This window comes from Mesoplodon densirostris, chromosome 19 (genome assembly GCF_025265405.1).
Source record: "Mesoplodon densirostris isolate mMesDen1 chromosome 19, mMesDen1 primary haplotype, whole genome shotgun sequence".
Classification (NCBI taxonomy): domain Eukaryota; kingdom Metazoa; phylum Chordata; class Mammalia; order Artiodactyla; family Ziphiidae; genus Mesoplodon; species Mesoplodon densirostris.
Genome location: NC_082679.1, coordinates 7,051,403 through 7,074,598, shown reverse-complemented (window position 1 = coordinate 7,074,598; position 23,196 = coordinate 7,051,403). Strand labels below are relative to the sequence as shown.

Sequence of the window (23,196 nt, the reverse complement as noted above, 5' to 3'; positions counted from 1 at the left end):
AAGTACGTGTTTGGTCATTGTTTGGATCTTGATACAAATAAAACAATTGTAAAAAGGCATTTTGAGAGAATTGGGAAAATTTGATTATGGATTTAAATGTTCAGTGATATCAAGAAATAACACAATTTTGTTAGGGGTGTTGATGGCATAGTGGTTATGTGCAAAAATTTCCATCTTTTTAGAGATGCCTGTCAAGAATGTAGAGGTAAAATGATATGTTGGGATTTGCTTTCAAAGTGTTCATCAGAGAAAAAGAAAAGGGATCGATAAAGTACATGTGACAAAATGGTGATACTGCTGAGTGCAAAGCAATGCACTCTTTTACCTTGAAATATATTGACAAACTGCATTGGAGCAAGTCGTTTTGGTTTCCACCCCCACTAGATCACCTCTGAGCCGGCTCATTTCACCCAAACCCTCCCACCCTAATGGACATATTATTTCCAACTTTAATTAACATGACAAAGGTAAAATGCTATGTCATTGGACTCTCTGTTAGCACTTATTAATTGGTGAAGATGAGCGGCTTTCAGATATTTGCTATTTTTAATATTTTTTGCGTGTTTGAAAAGCCTGCTTAGTTTCCTTCCCCGTTAAAAAAATAAAGTATTAAAAAATAAAAATAAAGTATTTCTATTTTCCTTAGTTTTTATTGATCAGTAACATGTATTTATGTAGTTACAATGACTTTCCCAGTTTACAGTATCGTTTTCAACTTGGTTCATGGAGTCTTATGCAAACAGTTCAATATTTTACGTTCTCCGGCTTTGCTGTAATAAGAAACTCTTTTTCCAGTCTTCGGGATTATACAGCGTTATGCTTTCATTTGTTACGTTTACATTTTTAATCCACCTGGAACGTATTTATGTTCTAGGCCAGTTTCTGGCTCTTCTCCCAGAAAACAACTAGCAGGTGTTGCTTAGCAACCTCCACTTGGGTTGGAGTTCGGCTTCTTTTCGGGGTGGGAAAAACAGCTGCACTCCCTTCAGAGTTGATTGCAACCTTAAAGCGTTGCCTAGTAACCCCGTTTCGGATGCTGTGATTGGACCCTTCACACGACCCCCCCCATCCCCCCAAGCCAGAAAGAACTTAACTAGAAACCTAATCTGTCTTTTAGAAAACAAGGGCAGCGTGCGCGTTGCACGGCAACCAGGTCTCCCCTTGAAACTAGTGTCGGAATGGTCGCCCCGCTCAAAAATGGCGGCTGACGCACAGCTTTCAATATATTTCGCTCTCGACAGTTCTGCCAATAATTCAGTCTCCCACATCAGGCCCCCGAAGGGCTTCGCTAGGTCCTTTTTGAGTCTTGCACACACTGGGTGCGAAGGAGGATGGAGATAAACCTACCAGCCCTGGGTGCCCCGCACAAACATGGCCGCTAGAGCGTCAACAGCGACGCAAGGCCGTCCGGCGAGGGTGCGCGCGCAGCGCAGGCGCACTTCCGCTCATCCCGCAGTGGCTACGGCGGCGGTGGCGGCTGCGGCGCGGGGCATGGTCCCCGGGTCAGAGGGCCCGGCCCGCGCCGGGGGCCTCGTAGCTGACGTGGTGTTTGTAATTGAGGGCACGGCCAACCTGGGGCCCTACTTCGAGGGGCTCCGCAAGCACTACCTGCTCCCGGCCATCGAGTGAGTGCCGTTTCCGCGACTCCAACCCCGCCCTCCGACTTTAGTTTTCCACAGCCTCTTGCCTCACCCCGACCTTTCACCTCCGACCTTCACAGGTATTTTAATGGTGGTCCTCCTGCCGAGACGGACTTCGGGGGAGACGTGAGTCTTGGGACTCTTGAGTTTGAGGGAAGAGGGAAGCTGGGAATCCGGGCTCCTGGGTCTGAGAGAGGAGGGGGCGGGGACCTGGACTCCTGGGTCTGAGGTGGGAGGGGCTGGGGTCTGGACTCCTGGGTCTAAGGGACGGGGAGCTGGGAGCCCCAACTCCCCTGAGGGAAAAGGGAGCTGGGGGTCCCAGATGAAGAATGTTTTTGTCCTCCCCTTCCAGTATGGGGGGACCCAGTACAGCCTCGTGGTGTTCAACACGGTGGACTGCGCCCCAGAGTCCTACGTACAATGTCACGCTCCCACCAGCAGCGCCTATGAGTTTGTCACCTGGCTCGATGGCATTAAGTGAGCTCTTTTCTGGGCTTTGGGAAGGGTTGGGGGACCCTGTGACGGACCGCGGAGGAATGGTGGCTTGGATTTGAGCTGCAGGATCCATCCCCTCACATTAGTTGGCTGAAAAGGACTGGGATGGGGATTGTGGTTTTATCCCTAAGTCACTTCTGTGGTCGGTTCTGTGTGCTTAGCTGATGTTGCTGTCTGGCTCGGAAGTAGAAAGAACTTCCCAGTCAAGGAGGCCTGTGGAACTCCAGCACCCACGTGTGATTCCTCCCTTTTCAGCTTGTTGCTTCTCATTTCTACTCTAGTTCTCCATTTTCAGATGGAGGCATTGAAGCCTGAGTGCAAGAGGGGTGGGGCTGCCCAGATAAGCTAGGCCTCTGTGCTTTGGAGTGAATTGTGATAGTTCCCATTGCAGGCTCTTGCAGGTGCAGACAGACTGGGGCCACAGCATGGCTCCACCACAACAGAACTCTCTGTCCCCTGTGTTTCATATAATTTGTCTCTAAAACGGGAAGGTTAGTAGTCTTTATAGTTATCGTGTTACTTATTCACTATTGGGTAACAGATTAAAACTTAGCAGCTTGGGACTTCCTTGGCGGTCCAGTGGTTGGGACTCCACACTGCCCCTGCAGGGGGCACAGGTTGATATCTGGTTGGGAACTAAGATCCCACATGCCTGGAGGCACGGCCAAAAAAAAAAAAACAAAAAAAACTTAACCTGCTTAAGACAACAGACATTTATCATCTCATGTGGTTTCTGTAAGTAAGGAATTCAAGGGTGGCTTCGATGGGTTGTTCTAGCTCAGGGTCTCTTGTGGGATTGCAGTCACCATGACTTTGGGCTGCAGTCATCCAACAGTTTGATTGCGACCGGAGGATACATTTACAGGGTGGCTCACCCTATGGCTATTGGCTAGAGGCCTCGATTCCTTGCCAGATGTTAGCGTCAAGGTGTCTCCGTGGGGCTGCTTGAGTGTCCTCCAACAGCTGGCTTTCCTCAGCCTGAGCAATCCAACAGAAAGAGCAAAGAGGAAACCACAGAGCTTTTTATGATCAAATCTTGGAAGTCACACACCATCACTTCTGTCACATTCTGTTTAGTACACAAGTCAGTCCTGTCCAGTGTTTGAGGGGGCGTGGATACTAGGAGACGAGGAACGTTGGAGACATGGTTACCGTGACTTTGTAGGGATACTCCGTGAATTAAACGAGTTGATGACTCTTTAAAAGAGTGCCTGACAAGTATTAAGTGCTACCTAAGCATTTGCTGTTGTTTCGTGTTTCAGTTTCTTGGATTGCAGATGGATAGTAGTCGTCCATGTCTCAGCGTTCTTGGGAGGATCACAGGACCTGATTTTCATACTGTGTTCAGCTCAGGGTCTGGTCAGAGTTCATTAAATAACACCAGTTCGCTGTTACCTTTGTACGTCCCTGCAGCAAATGTTTGTTGAACACCTGCTTTGTTCCAGGCTGTATGCGCTGGACTGGGTGCTGCATGTTCACTGCAAAGTTGACTCTTAAGTTTCCCCCTCATGGTCTATAGAATTCATGGTCAGGGTAGAGCAGGGTTTCTCAGCGTCAGCACTGTTGACCCTTTGGGCCAAATGATTCTTCGTTATTGGGGGGCCGTACTGTGCATTGAAAGGTGTTCAGTAGCATCTCCAGCCCCTACCCCCCAGATGCCAGTGGCTACTTCCCTCCCCCAGTCTGACAAACAAAAATGTCTCCAGACGTTGTCAGATATCTCCTTGGGGGCAGAATCCACCCCGTTTAAGAACCTCTGGACTAGATTGTGGTAAGACTTGAATAATGTTGAATGGGGGCTCCTTGAGGCCCAAGTCCAAGTCTGATGTCCCTCAAGTCTCTAGCGCCCAGCACAGGGCCTGGTACAAAGGAGGCCTAAGGAAAACTTTGTTGAACAAGTGAGTAAATGAATGAATGCCCAGAATGCACTTCATACTCTGGTTCCCCCCTGGTAAACTCGTATATAAACATCAAGACCCAACTCAAATGTCCTTTCCCTGATACTGGCAAGCAGCCAGTTGCTCTCTCCTCTGACCCCATTGCTCCCAGGTGTTTCCCTGTCACAGCTTCACACCTCTGGACTGTGAATGTCCAGGACTTGGGTGTTTCTCCTGCTGTTTGCTTCCAGCTGGGGCCTGGGACCCAAGAGGCCTTAGGAGACCTTTGCTGAATAAATGAACAAGTGAAAGCTGTGGGGGAGATAATCACCAGGAAACCAAACCTTCTGGTGGCTGTCAGGAAAAGCAGTTAAACCCCCTTCTTTAAATATGTTAAGGGCACTGGGAAAATAAGAGGGAAATGCTTTCTGAATACTTTCATTCCATATTCACCCTCCCCTTTAACCAACCTAGAATACGCTGCACCGATAACCACATAAAAAAGCTTTGTGTGCTTAATGCTCACCAGAATCCTCCCAATCAGCTGATAAACGTTTTAAGCCATTATTTAATATTCACAGTCGTCACTGTTTTATCAAGTCCTATGTAACTATCTAAATTCAGTTTCTGTGGCATTCAGGGCCAGTCTGTAACAGAGATCACGAAGAAAGTCAGCAAGTTTTGTTCACGCTTGGAGAAATCTTATCTTTTCCTGGAACATCCATCACTTACGGAACAAAGCAGGCAGTGTGATTTTTGAAACGTCCTTGCTTTGGAGAGGTTCATTTCTGATGTTACATTTTCCTTTCTGACAAGAGGGGCAGTTTCCCCTCCCCCCTACAGCTAGTGACCCAGCATCAGAAAGGCTAGGGTAGGGACTTCCTTAGTGGCTTGGTGGTTAAGAATCCGCCTGCCAATGCAGGGGACATGGGTTCAAGCCCTGGTCCGGGAAGATCCCACATGGAGCGGAGCAACTAAGCCCATGCGCCACAACTACTGAGCCCTTGTGCCACAACTACTGAAGCCTGCGTGCCTAGAGCCTGTGCTCCACAACAAGAGAAGCCGCTGCAACGAGAAGCCCGCGCACCGCAGCAAAGAGTAGCGCCCGCTCGCCACAACTAGAGAAAGCCCGCGTACAGCAACGAAGACCGATTGCAGCCAATAAATAAATTAATAATAATAAAAAAAGGATTAAAAAAAAAGGCTAGGATAGAAGGAAAATAGCCCAAGTGTCTTCCCCATAGCGTTGTGACAGTGCATTTGTGCATTTATTCATTCATCTGTGCCTTCATTCATTCAACAGATGTTTGTGGGGCAAATTGTTCCAGGCACCGAGGAGTCGGGGTGTGAGGCAGGCAAAGTCCTCGCCCTCTTGGAGCCAGTGTTTCCCCGGGGTGCTGGGCTGGGCAGGGGTCTGGCAGTAGGAAGTCCCTGGTCAGAGCTGGCTGCTGTTCGTGTTCCTTCAGTCCCCCTGGGGGGCTCCCGGGGCCTGTTAGCCCGTGAAAGTGGGTGGTGAGGACTCAGTGGTGTGACATCGGGCGGAACAAGTGGGGTCAGAGGCATGAGGATGAAGAATCGTTTCATTTCTACTTTATGTTTATTACTTGAGGGGTTTATTTGAAACTTTATGATATTTAAAACGTATTTTGCAACTGGTCATGCTTTCTCCCATTGTTTTTTTTTTTGGCCGCGCCACACAGCTTGTGGGATCTTAGTTCCCCGACCAGGGATGGAACCTGGGCCCTCGGCAGTTGAGAGCGTGGGGTCCTAACCACTGGACCGCCAGGGAATTCCCTCTCCCACTGCCCGTTTTTCTCATTTCTTGGACAAAATATTTGTTATGTGTTTCTCTCTGAGCTGGTAAAAGATGGCTTATGCTTACTGTTCAATAAGAAGAAAAGCCAGCTTTGGGATCTCAAAGTGGTCAATGGCACTTTCCTTCATAAATTAGTTTTTTAGAAATTGAGGTGAAATTCACACAACACACAGTCATTTTATTTACTTTTTATATTTATTTATTTTTCGCTGCATTGGGTCTTCATTGCTGCGCGAGGGCTTTCTCTAGTTGCGGCGAGCGGGGGCTACTCTTCGTTGCGGTGCGCAGGATTCTCACTGCAGTGGCTTCTCTTGAGGAGCACGGGCTCTAGGCGCGTGGGCTTCAGTAGTTGTGGCACACGGGCTTCAGTAGTTGGGGCTCGCGGGCTCTAGAGCGCAGGCTCAGTATTTGTGGCGCACGGGCTTAGTTGCTTCACGGGCTTAGTTGCTTCGCGGCCTGTGGGATCTTCCTGGACAGGGCTCGAAGCCACGTCCCCTGCATTGGCAGGCGGATGCTTAACCACTGCGCCACCAGGGAAGTCCAACACGCAGTCATTTTAAAGTGAACAATTCAGTGGCGTTTAGTACATTCAAAGTGTTGTGCAACCACCCTCTCTATTTAGTTCTGGAACATTTTCATCACCCTAAAAGGAGACCCCGAATGCTTGAAGCAGTTGCTTCCTGTCTCTCCCCTTGCCCCCTCACCCCTGTCTCCTTAGCCCCAGCCATGAAGATGGCTTGATTTCTTCCAGCACAGGAAGCTGGCAGTAGGGTGGGTCCAGAGTTGGTTCATTTATCGGGGTCTCCCCCAACTCTGTGCCATGCAAATTCCTGTGCAAACCAGAGTCTCGGTGGTGAGGAAGAGGAGGGCTGGGGAGTGGGTCATGGGGAGGAACAGTGGTGTGGCCTGAGCACCCTGAGAGTGGGAGCAGAGGGCAGAAGTCCACACCGGGAAAGCATTCAGGTAGGGCACAGAGGGGTCATGCTCCGGTGGCTCACTTACTCCGCAGGCATTTCCCGGGACTCTGTGTGTACTTTTAGAGCGGCTCAGACCACTGGGTCTCCCTCACTGAGGGCTGCACCGTCTGGAGGGGAGGTGGGCTGTGGAAGGAAGCTTGACATTCGCGGTATTGGGGGACACGTGATGTGATCGAGGGTGGGCCCTGAGATCAGGGGGCAGGTGAGGAAGGCTTCCTGGAGGAGGATGACACTGGGCTGGGTGTCTGGTTAGGTAAGCAGGGTTTCCACCTGTGCCAGAAGGGGCAGCGGTACATGGTCTTGGGGCGGACAGCACAGGCAGATGCCTGGGCGCGTGGCTGATCACGGAGTCCAGGGACACCCAAGAAGCTCTGGAGGACTTGCACCCAGAGAGGATGGAGTGGAAGGTGGGCAGGGCCCCAGATGCCCAGCTGAGGGCTTGGCTCTATTCTGGCCTTGATGGCCAGGGTTGGATTTGAAGCCATTTGTTTATGTAACACACAGTTCCCAAGGCCTCCCTTGTGCCAGGCTTGGCGGGGTGGGGTTGGTGAGGCTGGCGACAAGGGAGGTCACAGACCCCGTCCCTGCCTTGTCGGGGAGACAGGTGCCGACACAGACACAGGGGCCATGGTTCAGAGCAACAGGGCCCTTAGGGCTCCCAGAGCGGGGCCCAGTCTGCACAGATGTCCCCTGCGGCAAAGGGTCAGCCTTGCGACCACGTGACCCAAAGAATCATGGTGATAACAGCTGCAGTCTAGCAGAGGCCTGCCACAGGCCTCACGGGGACGGACACTGGTGACCCCTCTGTAGATCAGCTGGGGGAGAAACCCAGATCTGTGTGTAGTAGTTTCCTGGGGCTGCTGTAACAGTACAAGAAACAGGGTGGCTTATAGCAACAGAAAGTATTGTCTCGCAGTTTTGGGTCCAGGAGTCTGAGATGGGGGGGCAGGGCCGTGCTCCCTCTGGAGCTTTAGGGGAGGGTTCCTTTCCTTCCTTGCCTCTTCCAGCTTCTGGTCGCCCCAGACATTCCTTGCCCTGTGGCAGTGTCATTCTGATCTCCACGTGGCGTTCTCCCTGTGTCTCGTCACATCCACATCGCTTTTCCTCTAAGTGTGTCTGTCTCTGTGTCCCAAGTCCCCCTTCTTATAAGGACACCGGTCATATTGGATTAAGGCCACCCTAAGGGCCTCATTGTAGCCTGTTTACCTCTGTAAAGACTCTGTTTCCAAATCAGGTCACATCCTAAGGTGTGGTGGAGGGCTAGGACTTCAGCATACCTGTTTTGGGGGACCCAGTTCAACCCATAACACTGGGAAGACAGAGGAGGCCCCTGCACCAGGCTGGGAAGCTGGGGTGAGGCCAGGGCAGATGGCCCAGAGAGGGCAAGGTGCACAGGGACTGGGACACAGCACAGGATCCTGGGCTTAGAGTCCTGGGCCCTTTCTCTGTTCCATCTTCTGATGGGGCCTCTCGCCAGAGGGACTGCCTTGCAGGAGATGACAAATGTCCCCTGTCCTCGTGCCGGCACTGGGGATAGAGCAGGAAACTCTGCAGTGTCCCTGTCCCAAGGTGCCCAGTCTACGAAGAGGGATGGCACAGGTTCGGGCCCTTCCAGCGTGGCCCAGGAGCTGGGGGCTGGAGCCGCAGGGCCCCCCGGGGGCTGACCGACCGCCTGGCCCCCTGCAGGTTCATGGGCGGGGGTGGCGAGAGCTGCAGCCTCATCGCAGAAGGCCTCAGCACAGCCCTGCAGCTGTTCGACGACTTCAGGAAGATGCGGGAGCAGATGTGAGTGGCCCGCGCCGGCCTCTGGCCACCGCGCACGCAGCCGGCCTTGCCTGTCGTGGGGCTCCGCCCCCAGCCGCACTGTGGGGAGGTGGGTGGGCTCCGCGTGCCCGACACTTGGGGCCAGGAAGCAGGCGGTGTCCAGGCGGTGTTCTGCTGAGGACACCTGGCCCGTGCCCAGTCTCGGTGTCCTCATCAAAGGGGAGCCGGCCCTGGGTCTGCTTCCTGCCTGCCCTGCTCGCCCGGCATCTTAGAGTGAGTCAGGAGCCTCTTCCGGGCCTCAGTGTTCGCCGCCGTGAGATAGGGGCCTGACTCCTGACTTCCCGTGGGCCGGAGGACTTGCACCTCTGCCGGGGCCGGCTCTGGGCCTTTGCTCAGGGCCCTGCTGCCACGCGCTCCACACCTTTCCTTGTCCTCGGCAGCGGCCAGACACACCGCGTCTGCCTCCTGATCTGTAACTCGCCCCCGTACCTGCTGCCTGCTGTTGAGAGCACCACGTACTCTGGGTGCACGACCGAGACCCTCGTGCAGAAGATTGGGGAGGTGAGGACTCCTGGGTCTGAGGGAGGAGGGCTGGGGCCTGCCGTCCTGGGTCACAGGATCGTCACAGACTCCGTGGCCAGCTCTGCTGCCGCCTGTTGGCAGAACTATAACCCAGAATTCTCTGGGGCAGCTAATACAGGTCTTGAGGGCACCTGTCCCAAAGCCTGATGGGATTTGGTTTTAGGGCCCAGCAGGTGTGACAGCCAGGGCTTGGCCTGGTGGCTTTGTCCTGACTGCTTGTCCCCTCTCCTGTAGCGAGGAATCTACTTCTCCATCGTGTCTCCCCGGAAGCTGCCTGCCTTGCGGCTTCTGTTCGAGAAGGCAGCTCCCCCGGCCATGCTGGAGCCGCTGCAGCCGCCAGCAGACGTGAGCCAGGACCCGCGGCACATGGTGCTGGTGCGGGGGCTTGTGCTGCCAGGTGAGGCCCAGGTGCTGCTGGGGGGACGGGGGTGGGAGGGGCGTCCTCCCCGGCTTCTTCTGACTTGGATTTTCTTCCCGTCTCTCAATCCCCTTCTCATGGGGCTCGATCGTCCATCCTTGGCTCTCAGTCGGAGGTGGCTCAGCCCCCGGCCCCCTGCAGCCGAAGCAGCCTGTGCCCCTGCCTCCAGCACCACCCTCGGGGGCCACGCTCTCAGCAGCCCCCCAGCAGCCTCTGCCCCCCGTCCCCCAGCAGTACCAGGTGCAAACATCACCAGGGAAGGGACACGCCCTGGGGCCTTGCGGGAGCCCTGGCCCCTTGGGAGAGACCTAGCTGGATGTTGGGCCTTGGGGGTGATGGGCGTCTCCCTTGAGACACCTGGAGGGTAGAACTTTTAGGGCTGGGGAATCACGTCCCTGTGGGGTGATGGGAGTCACGAGCTCCTGCGATATTGGGGCTGGGGAGGGTGGTCCTCACCAGCCCTTCCCCTCTACTGCCAGGTCCCTGGGAACCTGAGTGCAGCCCAGGTCGCTGCCCAGAACGCAGTGGAGGCTGCCAAGAGCCAGAAGGCTGGGCTGGGCCCTCGCTGTGAGTCCTGGGCGGGAATGTGGCCGGGCGGGGGGGGCAGCCGGGCCACTCTTCCGCACACCTGCCCCCACCGCTTCCCTTGGTCTCTCCCGCAGTCTCGCCCATCAACCCCCTTCAGCAAGCCGCTCCAGGAGTGGGTCCCCCCTACAGCCAGGCCCAGGCCCCACCGCTGCCCCCAGGGCCCCCCGGCGCCCCCAAGCCACCTCCTGCTTCCCAGCCCAGCCTGGTCTCCACTGTGGCCCCTGGCCCGGGCCTGGCACCCCCTGCACAGCCAGGAGCACCGTCCATGGTAGGTACCTGCCTTCTGGCTGCTAACACAGTGCAGGGGAGGAGCAGTTGGCCTTTCTGAGGAGGGCCCAGGGGCACATGGGCCTTGTTGTTCAGGGTCCTCAGGGGCTCATGGAGCTTGTGCTATAGGCAACACCGAGACTAGCGGGTCCGGGGGCAGGATCATGGAGTTTGTGGTTCCGGGTGGGTGAAGGCTGTTCTGAGGAGCCCGAGGAATCCTGGGAGCGCAGGACATCAGGGGCTTGAGAGTCTTTGAATCCTACAGGGTCAGAGCATTTATGGTCCCAGGCTCGGCCCCATGGTGTTCTGGGCCTGGGGGTGCAGAGGAAGGGGCCTCCGTCCCGTTCCGCTTGTTGGTTTGTCCCTCTCTCAGGACACTCCCTCCCAGAAGATGGTCTGACCCTGCCCCGTGGCCCTCCTTCCTCCCCTCTGTCAGGCGGGCACCGTGGCCCCAGGAGGGGTGAATGGCCCTTCTCCGGCCCAGCTCGGGGCCCCGGCCCTCGGCGGGCAGCAGTCAGTCTCCAACAAACTCCTGGCCTGGAGCGGGGTCCTCGAGTGGCAGGAGGTGAGTGGGTCCATAGGGCCAGGCCTGGTGGGGTGCAGGGTTAGGCTGGGGCCCCCATGGGGTCGTGGGACTTGTGGTCCTGAGGATAGTCCCAAGGACACGTGGGATTTATAGCCCGGAATTCAGGATTAAGAGAGGTCTTGGGGGCTTCCCTGGTGGCGCAGTGGTTGAGAGTCCGTCCGCCTGCTGATGCAGGGGACACGGGTTCGTGCCCCGGTCCGGGAAGATCCCACGTGCTGCGGAGCGGCTGGGCCTGTGAGCCATGGCCACTGAGCCTGCGCGTCCGGAGCCTGTGCTCCGCAACTGGAGAGGCCACAACAGTGAGAGGCCCGCGTACCGGAAAAAAAAAAAAAAAAAGAGAGAGAGAGGTCTTGGATTCTCGGTCCAGGGCAGATCCAGGGGATGGTGGCATCTAGGGGGCAGAGGGCTGTGGGATTCGGGGGCAAGAGGAGGAGCCCCAGCGTTTGTGGAATTTGAAGGCTAGAGGATTGTGGGGTTGATGGTCTGGCGGAGGGGCCCAGGGCTCGTGGGACTTAAACTGGGGTGGGGGTCCTGAGCTTTGGGGCTCCCAGGGTAGGGCAGGAGAGGCCAAGGGGATGGAGGCTCGGGGCCTTTCTCACCATGACATGCTCTTCTTCCCCTCAGAAGCCCAAACCTGCCTCCGTGGACGCCAACACCAAGCTGACTCGGTCACTGCCTTGTCAGGTCTACGTGAATCACGGCGAGAACCTGTAGGTGCCTGCTGGGGGTGGGGTGGGCAGTGAGCTGGGGTGTGCATCTTCCTGACACCCCTCCCGTTGTTGCCCCAGGAAAACAGAGCAGTGGCCCCAGAAGCTGATCATGCAGCTCATCCCACAGCAGCTGCTGGTGAGTGGTGGGAGAGGACAGCCGCCCACCCCCTCCCGCCTCTGTCCCCCCCCGCCTCACGTCCCTGCTCCGCTCGCCGGCTGACGTCAGTGTCTCCCGCAGACCACCCTGGGCCCTTTGTTCCGGAACTCAAGGATGGTCCAGTTCCACTTCACCAACAAGGACCTGGACTCCCTCAAAGGCCTCTACCGCATCATGGGCAACGGCTTTGTGAGTGGGGTGGGCGGGTGGGGGACAGGTGTCCATTCCCCATCGTCCTGGGCCCAAGGGAGCCAGTTTTGATGGTGGGGCTGCCTTTGTGACCTCGCGTTCCTCAGCCTTAGCTTTTTTTTTTTTATATAATTGCAACATGCACCAGATTGAGGTCCGTTCCATGTTAAAACCCGTGGCTTGGACGAGGTTTGCTGGGTTGGCTTCCTGGGGCCAGGAACGACAGAAGTGTATCCTCTCGCGCTTCCAGAAAAGAGGCGTCTGAGTGACGTCAGGGTGTCAGCAGGGCCGTGCTCTGAAGCCTCTAGGGGAAGAGCCTTCCTTGCCTCCTACAGCTGGTAGCCCCCGGCGGGGTCGGCTTTAGGCTGCAAAACTCCAGTCTCTGTTTCCGTTGTCACATGGCTGTCTTCCCTCTGTGTGTTTCTTCCCTGTGTGTGTGTCTCTGTCGTCTTATGAGGACACCAGTCATTTGGATTGGGGTCTACTTTAATGATCTCATCCTAACTTGTTACATCTGCAAACACTCTATTTCCAAATAAGGTCACACTGACAGGTGCTGGGGTTTGGAACTTCAGCATGTCTTTCTGGAGGATACAGTTCAACTCATAACACTGAGGGAGGCTCTCTAAATAGAGCGGAACCAGTTGAGTACATCCTGTGGGCCTGGCACTTTTCTAGGAGAGGGGACTTTTCGCGGGTTACCTCATGGAATCCTCAGGAAAGTTCTACAAAGAAGGTGATCCTGAGAGTTGGGAATCCCTTCCACTGCAAATAGCAGTACACCCAACCAGCAGAGTTTTTAGAGCAGATAGATGATTGGGGCGGAGGCTTACAACAGCAGTTTACTCTTTCTCCTAGTCCTGTGTGCGTCAGCTGGGCTCAGTTGGGCTCGTCTTGCCTGGGGACTCTTGGGGTTACCGTCAGGTGGCGGCTGAGACTGTGGTCATGTGAAAGCTCACCTGGGCTGGAGGTGCAATTTGGCCCACTCAACGTGGTGCTGTCAGTGGGGTTCAGCTGGGCCTGGCCATCCGGGTGCCCGCATGTGGCCTCCCCGTGTGGCTTGGGCATCTTCACAGCATGGCGGCCGGGTTCTGAGAGGGATGTCCCCAAACTGAGCATTGTACAAGCAGGCATTCATTTGTGACACGTAACAGGACATCCAGAGGTGAGCAGCTCTCGGGGTTAGTTATGTAGCCCCATGACGTCAGGGCCAGGATCTCTGGGGTTCTCTTGGCTTCTCTCTCGTGGTGGTAAGATGGCTTTCGAAGCTCGAGGACTCTTGTTTGACTTGACGTAGGAAGGCAAGAAGGAGGCGTGGCATCAGCCGTGTATTTCCCTTTCTTTAGGAAAGCACTTTCCCACGCTCTCAGGCAGGCTTCCCTTCACGTCTTGGGCCAGACCCAGGCCGCTGGGCCACCCCTGGCTGCAGAGGAGAGCATCGGGGAACAGGCACCCATGAGTGTTGCTTCCCAAACGGAATCGGTGTTCTCTGCCCAGGGGAGAAGGGCAGATGGTAGGCGACTAGCAGGTTCTGCCTCGCATGAGAAAGCAAGGCTTACTTGGCCAAGGTTCTACAGGGGGGACCTCAGTCTTATCAGCCCCTCCTCCCCCAAGAGCCCACCTCCTGAACACCCTGCGTGTTACGGCCTCACCTGACATTCGCTAATGTTTCCCGGGTGCTTCCTGTGTGTCCAGCCGTGGGCAGGATGCCTGACGTGTATCATCCCAGAGTCACATCCCTTGTGACGTTGGTGCTGCCGCCCGAGGTTCTCCCTGCAGGTACTGAGGCCCAGAGGGTGTGGCGCCCCCAAGGGCCTCTTGGATTCCCAGTCAGTCACGTATCCGCCACCACCATTGATCACATGGTTCCAGTGTCAGCTCTGTGTTGAAGCCCCTCCCTCTCAGCCGTGAGCCCTCCCAGTGGGGCTTTGAGGAGGGCAGCCTCCCGTGGTGTGGCACAGTTGGGGGGACTTCCTCTCTGCTCTCCTGCCCGGTGGTCAGCAAGTGCCCAAGTGAACAGGTGCCCAGCCTCGCCCTGTTCCTGTGGGCACCCAGCTCTCTGGAGCAGCCTCAGGCCACACCTGAGTCTCCTCAACCTTTCAGAGCAGAAAGCTTGCCACTCCCGGCCTGTGGGGCCTCTAGAACCATCTGAAACCTGGAGGGGTGGGAGGCCTCCTCCTCCGGGGTGTGACCAGCTCTGATCCTCTCCCACAGGCGGGCTGCGTGCACTTCCCGCACACGGCCCCCTGCGAGGTGCGCGTGCTCATGCTCCTGTACTCGTCCAAGAAGAAGATCTTCATGGGCCTCATCCCCTACGACCAGAGCGGCTTCGTCAACGGCATCCGGCAGGTCATCACCAACCACAAGCAGGTCCAGCAGCAGAAGCTGGAGCAGCAGCGCGGGGTGAGCGCCCCAGAGCTCCCGGCCCCAGAGCTCCTGGCCGGACCCCACAGCGCCCTCCTGGGGCTCCAGCGCTGGACGCTTACTCCTGCCAAGTTCAGCCCCATCCCCATGTTGCCATGCACCGTTTCTCTCCTTTTTTAGTGTTCTTGTCTAATCTCCAAGACACAGCCCCCTCTTGGGGACCTGGGAACGTAAGGTTTACTTCCCAGACCCGCCCACCCACCGCAGAAAAGGTCCTCAGCTCCTGACAGGTTCCCTCTCAGGGCACAGACCCTCCCCGACATGGGGACACCCCGCCAGCCACTGATCTGCTCCCTCTCTCCCCACACAGATGGGGGCACAGCAGGCACCCCCGGGGCTGGGCCCCATTCTGGAAGACCAGGCAAGGCCCTCGCAGAACCTGGTGAGGACAGGGACAGTGGGGTCAGGGCCCGGGCGGGGGAGGCCCCAGAGGAGGCTGTGATTCATTCTGACCCCACCGCAGAGGTCAAGGTGTCGGGGCTCTGCCCTCACCCCCGTCTCTTCCCATCAGCTCCAGCTCCGCCCACCGCAGCCCCAGCCGCAGGGTACCGTGGGGGCCTCTACGGCCACGGGGCAGCCGCAGCCCCAGGGTGCTGCCCAGGCACCCCCGGGCGCCCCACAAGGCCCTCCCGGAGCGGCCCCCGGCCCGCCCCCTCCCGGACCCATACTTCGGCCCCAGAACCCCGGGGCCAACCCCCAACTGCGGAGCCTCCTCCTCAACCCACCACCGGTGAGATTTGGGGGTGGGGGGCAGATGGGAGTTGTGGGTCCTGGGCCTTGACAGTTTGATTCCTCTCATCTTGGAGGCGGGAGGTTGGTTTGATCGGAGGGTGTGACGGGCGGCCCGCCTGGCTCCTCCCCATGTGTCTGACGTGGGATTCTGCTAAGATTCCTTGGAAGCTACCCGAGGGGCTGGGGGAGGTGGGGGCTCCCCACCAGGGCCCTCTGAGCTGTTTTCCTTTTTCTCCCAGCCCCAGACCGGGGTGCCCCCGCCTCAGGCCGCCCTCCACCACCTCCAGCCACCAGGGGCCCCTGCACTGCTGCCCCCACCGCACCAGGGCCTGGGGCAGCCCCAGCTGGGGCCCCCGCTCCTGCACCCGCCGCCACCGGCCCAGTCTTGGTCTGCACAGCTTCCCCCGAGGGCTCCACTGCCAGGTAAGGGGGTTCGGGGGAGGCCAGGGTCCTGGACTGAGTATCCCAACAGCCCCTGGACCGGAGCCCCAAGACCAATGACTTCTGGGAAGTAAAGTTCTGGGAGTGAAGAATAGCGGGTCCCCCGTGGCTCTTGGGGCTCTAAGGGCTCCTGGGGGACCAAGGAGGCAGGAGGTCTCCCCACCATTCCCCTCCTGCGTGTCTTCCTGGGGTTGCTGGGAAACGCAGTCTTAGGGCCAGAGAGGTATGTTGGGGGATGGGCTCCCAAAGGCTTAATGGGAAACAGACTATCTGTGGTCACATGGCGTCAGAAGGCGCCTCTGTGGGTCCCCCCAGGGCTTCCTAGACCACTCAGTGCCTTGGGCTCCCAGAGGAGGAGGGAGGAAGCAGGCCCAGGGCCCTCCAGGGCCCTAGGGACTACTGGGAGATGCAGTCCCTTCCCCACTGCCCCCCAGGTCAGATGCTGCTCAGCGGGGGTCCCCGGGGCCCGGTCCCCCAGCCGGGCCTGCAGCCCAGCGTCATGGAGGACGACATCCTCATGGACCTCATCTGAACCCCCGACACCCAATAAAGTTCCTTTTAACACACGCCCCGGCTCCCGTCACTGACATCCCCCAGGACTGGGCAGGAGGAGACGGGGGGAGACACCTCTGTCCTTGTTCTCGCTTCAACAGACGTCCCTGAGGCCCCGGGCTGGTGAGGCCAGGGCCTTGGCGGCGAGTCAGGCAGTCTGGTGCAGCCTGGCTCTAGGGAGATGTGGAGGCAGCAAGCAGGGCCCACAGGACCACGTGCACTCGTGGAGCTAGAGAGGGTGCCAGGTGGGCCCGGAGGAGGCCTCTGAACCAGCTGGGCTTGGCAGCATTTGTGAGAAGCAGGAGTCAGGGAGGCTGGGAAGGCAGGCACTGGCGGTCTAGGTGCGGAGACCACAGAAATGAACGTGTGGGGGCAGGAGGAAGCTTGGGGTGGTCAGAGGAGCGAGTCCATGCTTCTGAAGCATGAGCATAAGGGAGGGGGGCCTAGAGAGGTGGGCAAGCGCCAGGCGGGGACGGGGCTCAGATTCCAAACCACGCAGCTGGAGGCTTGTCCAGGGGATGCAGAAGAGCTGCAGGAGGCCACGAGCAGGGGCCAGGCCTGGGTCGGCTGGCTCTCAGAAAGCCCCCTCGGGGCTATGGGATGTGATGGGGCAGGATGGAAGGCAGGTAGGGGTCTGGGGCAATTTCCCTGGGGAGAGGAGAGGCCAGAGGAGGGGCTGGGCCGAGTCGGGGGGCAGGAGGGGTGAGGCTAGAGACTAGTGTGCTGTGCAAAGAAAGCTGGGGGCGTACGGGTGGGGTCGAGGGCGGTGCCCAGGACCTGGCCTGGTTGTGTGGTAGGCAGTGGGCCTCCCTGAGGCAGGGAGCTGGGAGAAGGAGCCAGTAGTGAGTGCTGATGGTCCAGGGACATCCAAGTGACCAAGGCTGTGTTGGGAGCTCAGGATGTGTGTCCTTAGCAACAGTATATGTTTGGTGGTTGAAGACACCAGAATGGATGAGGTCTCATGTGGAGAGGGCAGGCTGCAGGTCCCAGGCAGAGACCTACCTTCCAGGGCTTTGGACAGGGTGGACAGTGGAGCCGTCCTGGTGATGGGAAACCCGGCAGGAACGTAAGGAGGATGTACAGGTTTGGGATGTAATGAGGCAAGGGGCCTCAGGTCGTCCTTACAGAGACGTCCAGGGGACAGCTGGATACAGACACGTGGCTGGCGCACAGGGGTGCTCTGGCCCGGGGGCAGAAAATTAGTTGTCTGTTGCCAGACCCTAGAGCAGTGTTGCTCAGAGCGTGGTCCACAGCTGGACCACCAGCATCCGCATTGTTTGAGACGCCGGTTAACATCAGATTCCTGGGCCCCGTCCCAGGAGAGAGGTTGCAATCTGGTGGCCCGTGGGCCACTCTACAGATGAGTTTTGTTTGGCCTTCCCTGTGTTAGCATATGTGGCATTTTTTTTCCTAACAAGTTAGTTGTAAAAATCAGGATGATTCACACACACGCACACACACACACACACACACACACACACACACACACAAAATCTGCAGTCTTGGCTTCTCTTGACAAGTCAGAAGATCTGGCACCCCTGGGCCCGCCCTTCTGCCTAGCAAACAACGGGCTGGAGCTGCCCCTTTCAGTGGGGCGTGTGCTCTCTGGTTCGCCACAGTCCCCACCACTCCCTCTTGACTCCCCTACCACGAGGCAGGAGGCTGTTGCCTTTGGCACGGGGCTTGCACTGTTGTTGTTCCTGTGGTAGTGTTCGGAGACAGTGAAATCTTTCTTGTACCCATGTCTCTACCAAAAGTGGCAAAACGAAAGAGAGAACGAGAGGGCCACGTGTTTCGAGAGAAATGGGAGCGAGCCTATTTCTTTGTGGAGGTGAAGAGCATGCCTACGTGCTTAATATGCAAAAAAATCGTGTCTGTGTTGAAAGAATACAACCTGAGGCGTCACTATGAATCCAAGCACAGTAAGAGCTTCGACCAGTACACAGAGCAGACGCGAGACGCGATACTCAATGAACTGAAAAAGGGCCTCACGTGTCAGTAGGGCTGGTTTTGGGAAGTGGACGGGAGCAGTGGTACGGCTGCCACGCACGGCTCCGGAACCACGTGAAAAGAGTCACCTGGGCATTCCAGCCTACCGACAGCAAGTTTATAAGGGAGCAGAGATGACGCCTCCCGAACAGAAACTCATGTCTGTCTGGACCATCCTTTCAGTCCAGCAGGCGTCTGCGTCCCGTGGGGAGGTGAAGAGAAATCCGAAGACTGACAAGTCCCGTTGCTTGAACGAGTCAAATCAATCGCGGCCTTTTCTGTCGCTGCTCATGAACTGTTACCACCCAGTTAGCTTTATTTATTTGTGGTGTGGAGAACCTTGATGTGACCGAAGAAATCTGTGACACGGTGCCAAGGCAGGCCCGACACCAGGCAGTGACCTGTTTTCTGTGTGTTGAGAGAAATGCGGTTTCACGGAGACGGGTCAAAATGCCTGAGCACAGCTACAGACCGTGGTGGTGATCAAACGATCAGTGTCACACGGGACCGACGGGATGCCTTGATCCGAGGACTCAGGTCGTTGCATCAATCACCAGGCACTGGCCTTACTAAGAAAGTCAATGGAACACACGACACGACGTCCGTGACAGGCTCGTGTAGCTTAACCACAGGCAGGCCGGTGATGAACGTGACCCGATGTGTTTTATAGAAGCTCTGTGACCTGGTCGTCACAGGACGGGTGGAAGCAGTCTGAACCGTTGCAGTCCATCCACTTGGTTCATTTCAGATGAGGCAGAAGCCACACCTTGGTTCCCCTGAGAAGGTCAGTCAGAGACTTTTGATCGAGGTTCCAACCCTTCTGAACACTCTCTTTTCTCCGCAAGGACGTACACAAACAGCTACTTGAATGTATGATCGTGTTCACCCAGTCCTGGCAAAAGTGGGGAAGTCGTTGGCAGGGAATATTCTGCCTCCCTTTCGTTGCTGCAGTTGGTTTCCAGAAACGAAAGACATGGCCCAGACCACGTCCACCCAACTCGTGGGGTTAAAGACCAAATCCCCCCAAGGGCTCTCCACATCCAGACTTGATGAAAACAAACTAACACTGTCCACTTTGCCTTTGCTGGTTAATGTCGATCGTGTGAATGCAGACCGCAAATAGTAGTTATTGAACGAACTACAGGGCAGTAAGCTGCTGGTTCCTAAGTGGGTTCCATCGGAAGATGACAGCCCTACACCACTCTCCAGTAGTTGTCCTGAATCTCCGTGTTTGGAAGTGGCCACGCTTGTGAACAGCCGTTTTCCGTTACAAAACTGAATCAAGTTCAATATCGCTCCCAGCTTCAGGAGTCCAGGTTGAATTCTGAACCACCCATCCCACCATGACATCCAAGGCCTGACGTTGACATCCGGGGGCGGCAGGGATGATGTCCGCCTCCCGGCTTCAAGTCAGGGAGCCAGAAGAGTTACGACAAAGAAAAAAAATTTTAGTAATTAAATATTTCTATTTTTCAATTTGTATTTTTTCAATTTTGGATTTGAAATATAAACTCCAGTATCATACATGTTTGTATTATGTTCCATGCATTCACCAGAGTTCAGTAAAGATTCCATTTGATTATATTTCTGGCCGTCGACTTTTCTTATACCTGGCAAGTTCACTCATTTATGTGGCCCACCTGGCTCCTGCCGGCATTTGAGTTTACGATCCCTGCCCTAGAACCATCTAGAACCATCTAGAACTGTCGAAGCAAATCCATCCGGGGGCGGGAGGGAGGCTGGGCGTCAGCATTTGGAACAAGTTCCCTCGGCGATTCTGACGCAGATGAGAGATGGAGCAGGAGATCCCGGTGGCGGTCGAAGGAGGGAAAAGCGGGTGAGGTTTCCCAGGCAGCGTGCGTAGCAGGGGTTTCTGAAAACTCAGATGGCTCCAGGGACCAGGCAGGTGATGGAAATGTGTGACGCGGACGGGTGTAAGACGACAAGGATTGATGGGGACTGTGGCGAACTTGGGGAGTGCTTGCCCCGCCTAACTGCATTCAAATTAAAACCAAAAAACACTGTGAGGACCAAACAAAATCCGCTGGTGGGTCTCACGAGGCCACCGGGCCGCCATTTTGTGACCTCTGGAAGAAGAAGACGCGAGGACAAAGGACAGAGGCCAGAGAAGGACCCACGTGTGAGGGTTGGGTGGGGGCTGGGGGGCAGGAGGAGCAGGCAGGCACGTGTGTTCTGGAAGCCGAGTTTCTGAGGGGAGTGATCGACTGTGTCCAAAGCCGCTAAAAGGGAAGAAGACTAGGGGGGAGCAGCACGTGCCGTTCCCACCAGGGTGGACATTGCCCTGCAGGGAAACACAGGCTCCAGTCCATCTGGGACAAGTTGATCAGACAAAGAAATGTTTCCAGTCACTGGTTTGGCCGTTGTGGGCCTATGAGGCTCTCTTGACCTCAGCACCCAATTAGAGGAACCAAAGGGACCGTCACAGTGTCATCACGGGTGCATATCATACACAGGGTGAGGCAGGAGAAAGCCCTTGGTTACGGGCGGGCCCGGAGAGTGGAGGTCTAGACGTGGAGAACTCACCTCCACATTTCACAGCCGGGGTGTAGACAGCAGCCTTTTAAGTACCCCTGAGAACCGGCCAACGCTAATAGAGCACGTCTTTCTGGAACATTTTTCTCTGAGCATGAGGTACTGTTAAAGCTGCTGAAGTGTAGAAGAAAGGGTGCAAACCTTAGCACCTCAGTGTTTAGCCTCCAGCTCCAGAACCAATGAGCTGTGTGGCTTTGGGCAGGTCCCCACACCTCTGTGAGCCTCAGTCTCCCCACATGGCAAGTAGTGACTTCCTCGTAGGATGGAGTACCTGGCGGGCTCAGCACAGCCCTCCCCTCAGGAGAGCTGCTATCAGCCATGGTTGTTGTCATTGGCCAAAACGCACTCTTAGAGGGCAAAACCGCTTCTAAAAATGCATGCCAGCTTGTCAGTACCACCAGGGCATCCACGAAGGTTGTAATTGGATGAGTGACCGGTTGGAAACATTTCATTTTTGACCAGTTTGCTTTTGGACCATGCATTTAGAGCTGGAAGCAAGACTGGGAATTGAGAATTCTTCCACAGGAACAGATCTGGCAAAAGTGGTAGAACATAACTGAAAAAAAAAAAAAAGGAAAGCTAGAACACTGACACATTAATGGTTGGAAACCTGTCTTGGGTGAGAGCATGCCTACCTGCTACCTCTATGAAAAAAATTTATGAGAAAAACGACACCTTCTAAAAAAGGTTTATTTGTTTCAAGGTACACAATACTCACTAATATATATTTTCCCACCATCTTGGGTTTTAAAAAAATTAACCTTAAAAATTTATTGCAATAGACAGGATTCTAGTTTCATAAAGGTGAAAAACCACTGAAGTGTGTAGAATAAAAAGTGAAGCACCCTTTCACACCTCATTCTCCCCTCTCACCCCAAACTGAGCTAACCAGCATCCTCCCCAGAGGCAGATACATGAGTTTGGTGTTGGGTTTACATGCATGCGGTTGTAGACACGTTTATAGCTTCTTAAATGTTTTATGTAAATGAGGTCAGTTTCTATATGTTCTTTATCTTGCTTTTCTTTCACTTGAGTCATGACCATTTGTCCACATCATTCGTTACATGAGGCTTTATGTCCTGTTATTAAACGGTTGCTTTCCCTAGTCCATTAAGTGGACAAATTCCAATCCCACAGACCATCCTGGCGGCATAAGTTGTCTGTCTGTTGATATGTAACAAACCCCATCACTCAGTGGCTTAGAACAATAAGCGTTTATTGTCCTGCAGTTGCTCTGGGTCAGGAATCCAGGCCCAGCTTAGCTCGGGCCTCTGGCCCAAGGTCTCTCAAGGTTGCTGTCAGGTGGGCAGGGGCTGTGGTCTCATCTGAAGGCTCCACTGGGGGAAGGCCCACTTCCAAGGTCACTCACATCCCTGCTGGCCAGATCTGGTTCCTTGCAGGTGCCTGGACACAGAGCCTCAGTTCCTTGCTTGCTCTTCTCTGGAGGTCTCCCTTGGTTTCTCGCCATGTGGGCCTCTTCATAGGGTACCCAAGATGGAACCCACAGTCTTTTTGTAACTCAATGGTGGAAGTGATGGCCTATCACTTTTGCCATATTCTGTTCATTACAGCTATTGCTAGGTCCAGCCCACACTGAGGCTGAGAGGATAATACAAGGTTTATAATACCAGGAGGTGGGGGTCACGGGGGCTGTCTTTGGGTAGCTGTGTAGTTTTCCACTATTATCAAAAATGCTGCAGAGAATCAGCATATACATACATCTTTAACCCCTCATTTGTGCAGGGATTCCTGTGTGGTACAGTCCCAGCTGGAAAATTTCAAAATTGAGGAGTATGCCAGTTCTATTTCTATTTATTTGCCTTTTTAAAGATTGAACTTATTTTTTGCATAAAAAAACCTTCTGTGGTTCACACTTCTGGAGGCTCCAAAATCAACCCAATGCATGGTCTCTCCCAGCCCCCTCTGGAGAGCAGTAACCAATTTCTTGTGTATTCTTTCAGAGATCTGAACGAGCAGGTAGAAGCAAACAGAGAAGTATATTCATTTTCTGGCTCTTCTATCCAGTGGCAGCCTGCTTTATATTTTTGTAAACAGCTTTATTGAGGTATGATTGAGTTTGGGTATATGTGTACACTCATGAAAACATCACTACAATTAAGGTAGTAGGCATCCATCACCTCCAAAAGTTTCCTTGTGTCCCTTTGGTTTTGTGTGTGTTTGTTGGGGTGGGTAGTAAGGACACTTAACAGATTTATCCTCTTAAATTTAAGTGCACAGTGGAGTGTCAGTAATTATGGGCCCTTTGTTCTACAGAAGATCTCTAGAACTTCGTCTGCTTTATCCTGTAGGTTACGTTTTCCATCTGACAGAGCATCTTGCAGGTTCTACCCGGGCAAAAAGCCCTCTGTCGCTTTTTTTTTGGCCACGCCCCACGGCATGTGGGATCTTAGTTCCCCGATCAGGGATCGAACCCACGCC

The 23,196-nt window shown here is 55.2% G+C and overlaps 1 protein-coding gene across 5 annotated transcripts; it reads left to right on the top strand.

Moving 5' to 3' along the window:
- The first annotated feature begins 1,440 nt into the window (after positions 1–1,440).
- On the top strand, positions 1,441–19,788 carry MED25 (mediator complex subunit 25). Of its 5 annotated transcripts, none has more exons than XM_060083476.1 (18): positions 1,441–1,625; positions 1,721–1,766; positions 1,993–2,117; positions 8,492–8,590; positions 9,010–9,130; positions 9,386–9,548; positions 9,679–9,809; positions 10,049–10,136; positions 10,232–10,425; positions 10,861–10,989; positions 11,635–11,720; positions 11,799–11,856; positions 11,959–12,066; positions 14,281–14,469; positions 14,801–14,872; positions 15,002–15,220; positions 15,462–15,645; positions 17,973–19,788. In XM_060083476.1, exons 1-18 carry the CDS (start codon positions 1,492–1,494, stop codon positions 18,215–18,217), a joined length of 2,391 nt encoding a protein of 796 aa, XP_059939459.1. In that variant the 5' UTR covers positions 1,441–1,491; the 3' UTR covers positions 18,218–19,788. The 5 variants fall into 5 exon arrangements, with proteins under 5 accessions (XP_059939459.1, XP_059939460.1, XP_059939461.1 ...); XM_060083477.1 differs by lacking the exon at positions 17,973–19,788 and adding an exon at positions 16,098–16,230; XM_060083478.1 differs by lacking the exon at positions 1,993–2,117 and having other exon boundaries at positions 1,540–1,625.
- The last annotated feature ends 3,408 nt before the right edge of the window (positions 19,789–23,196 follow it).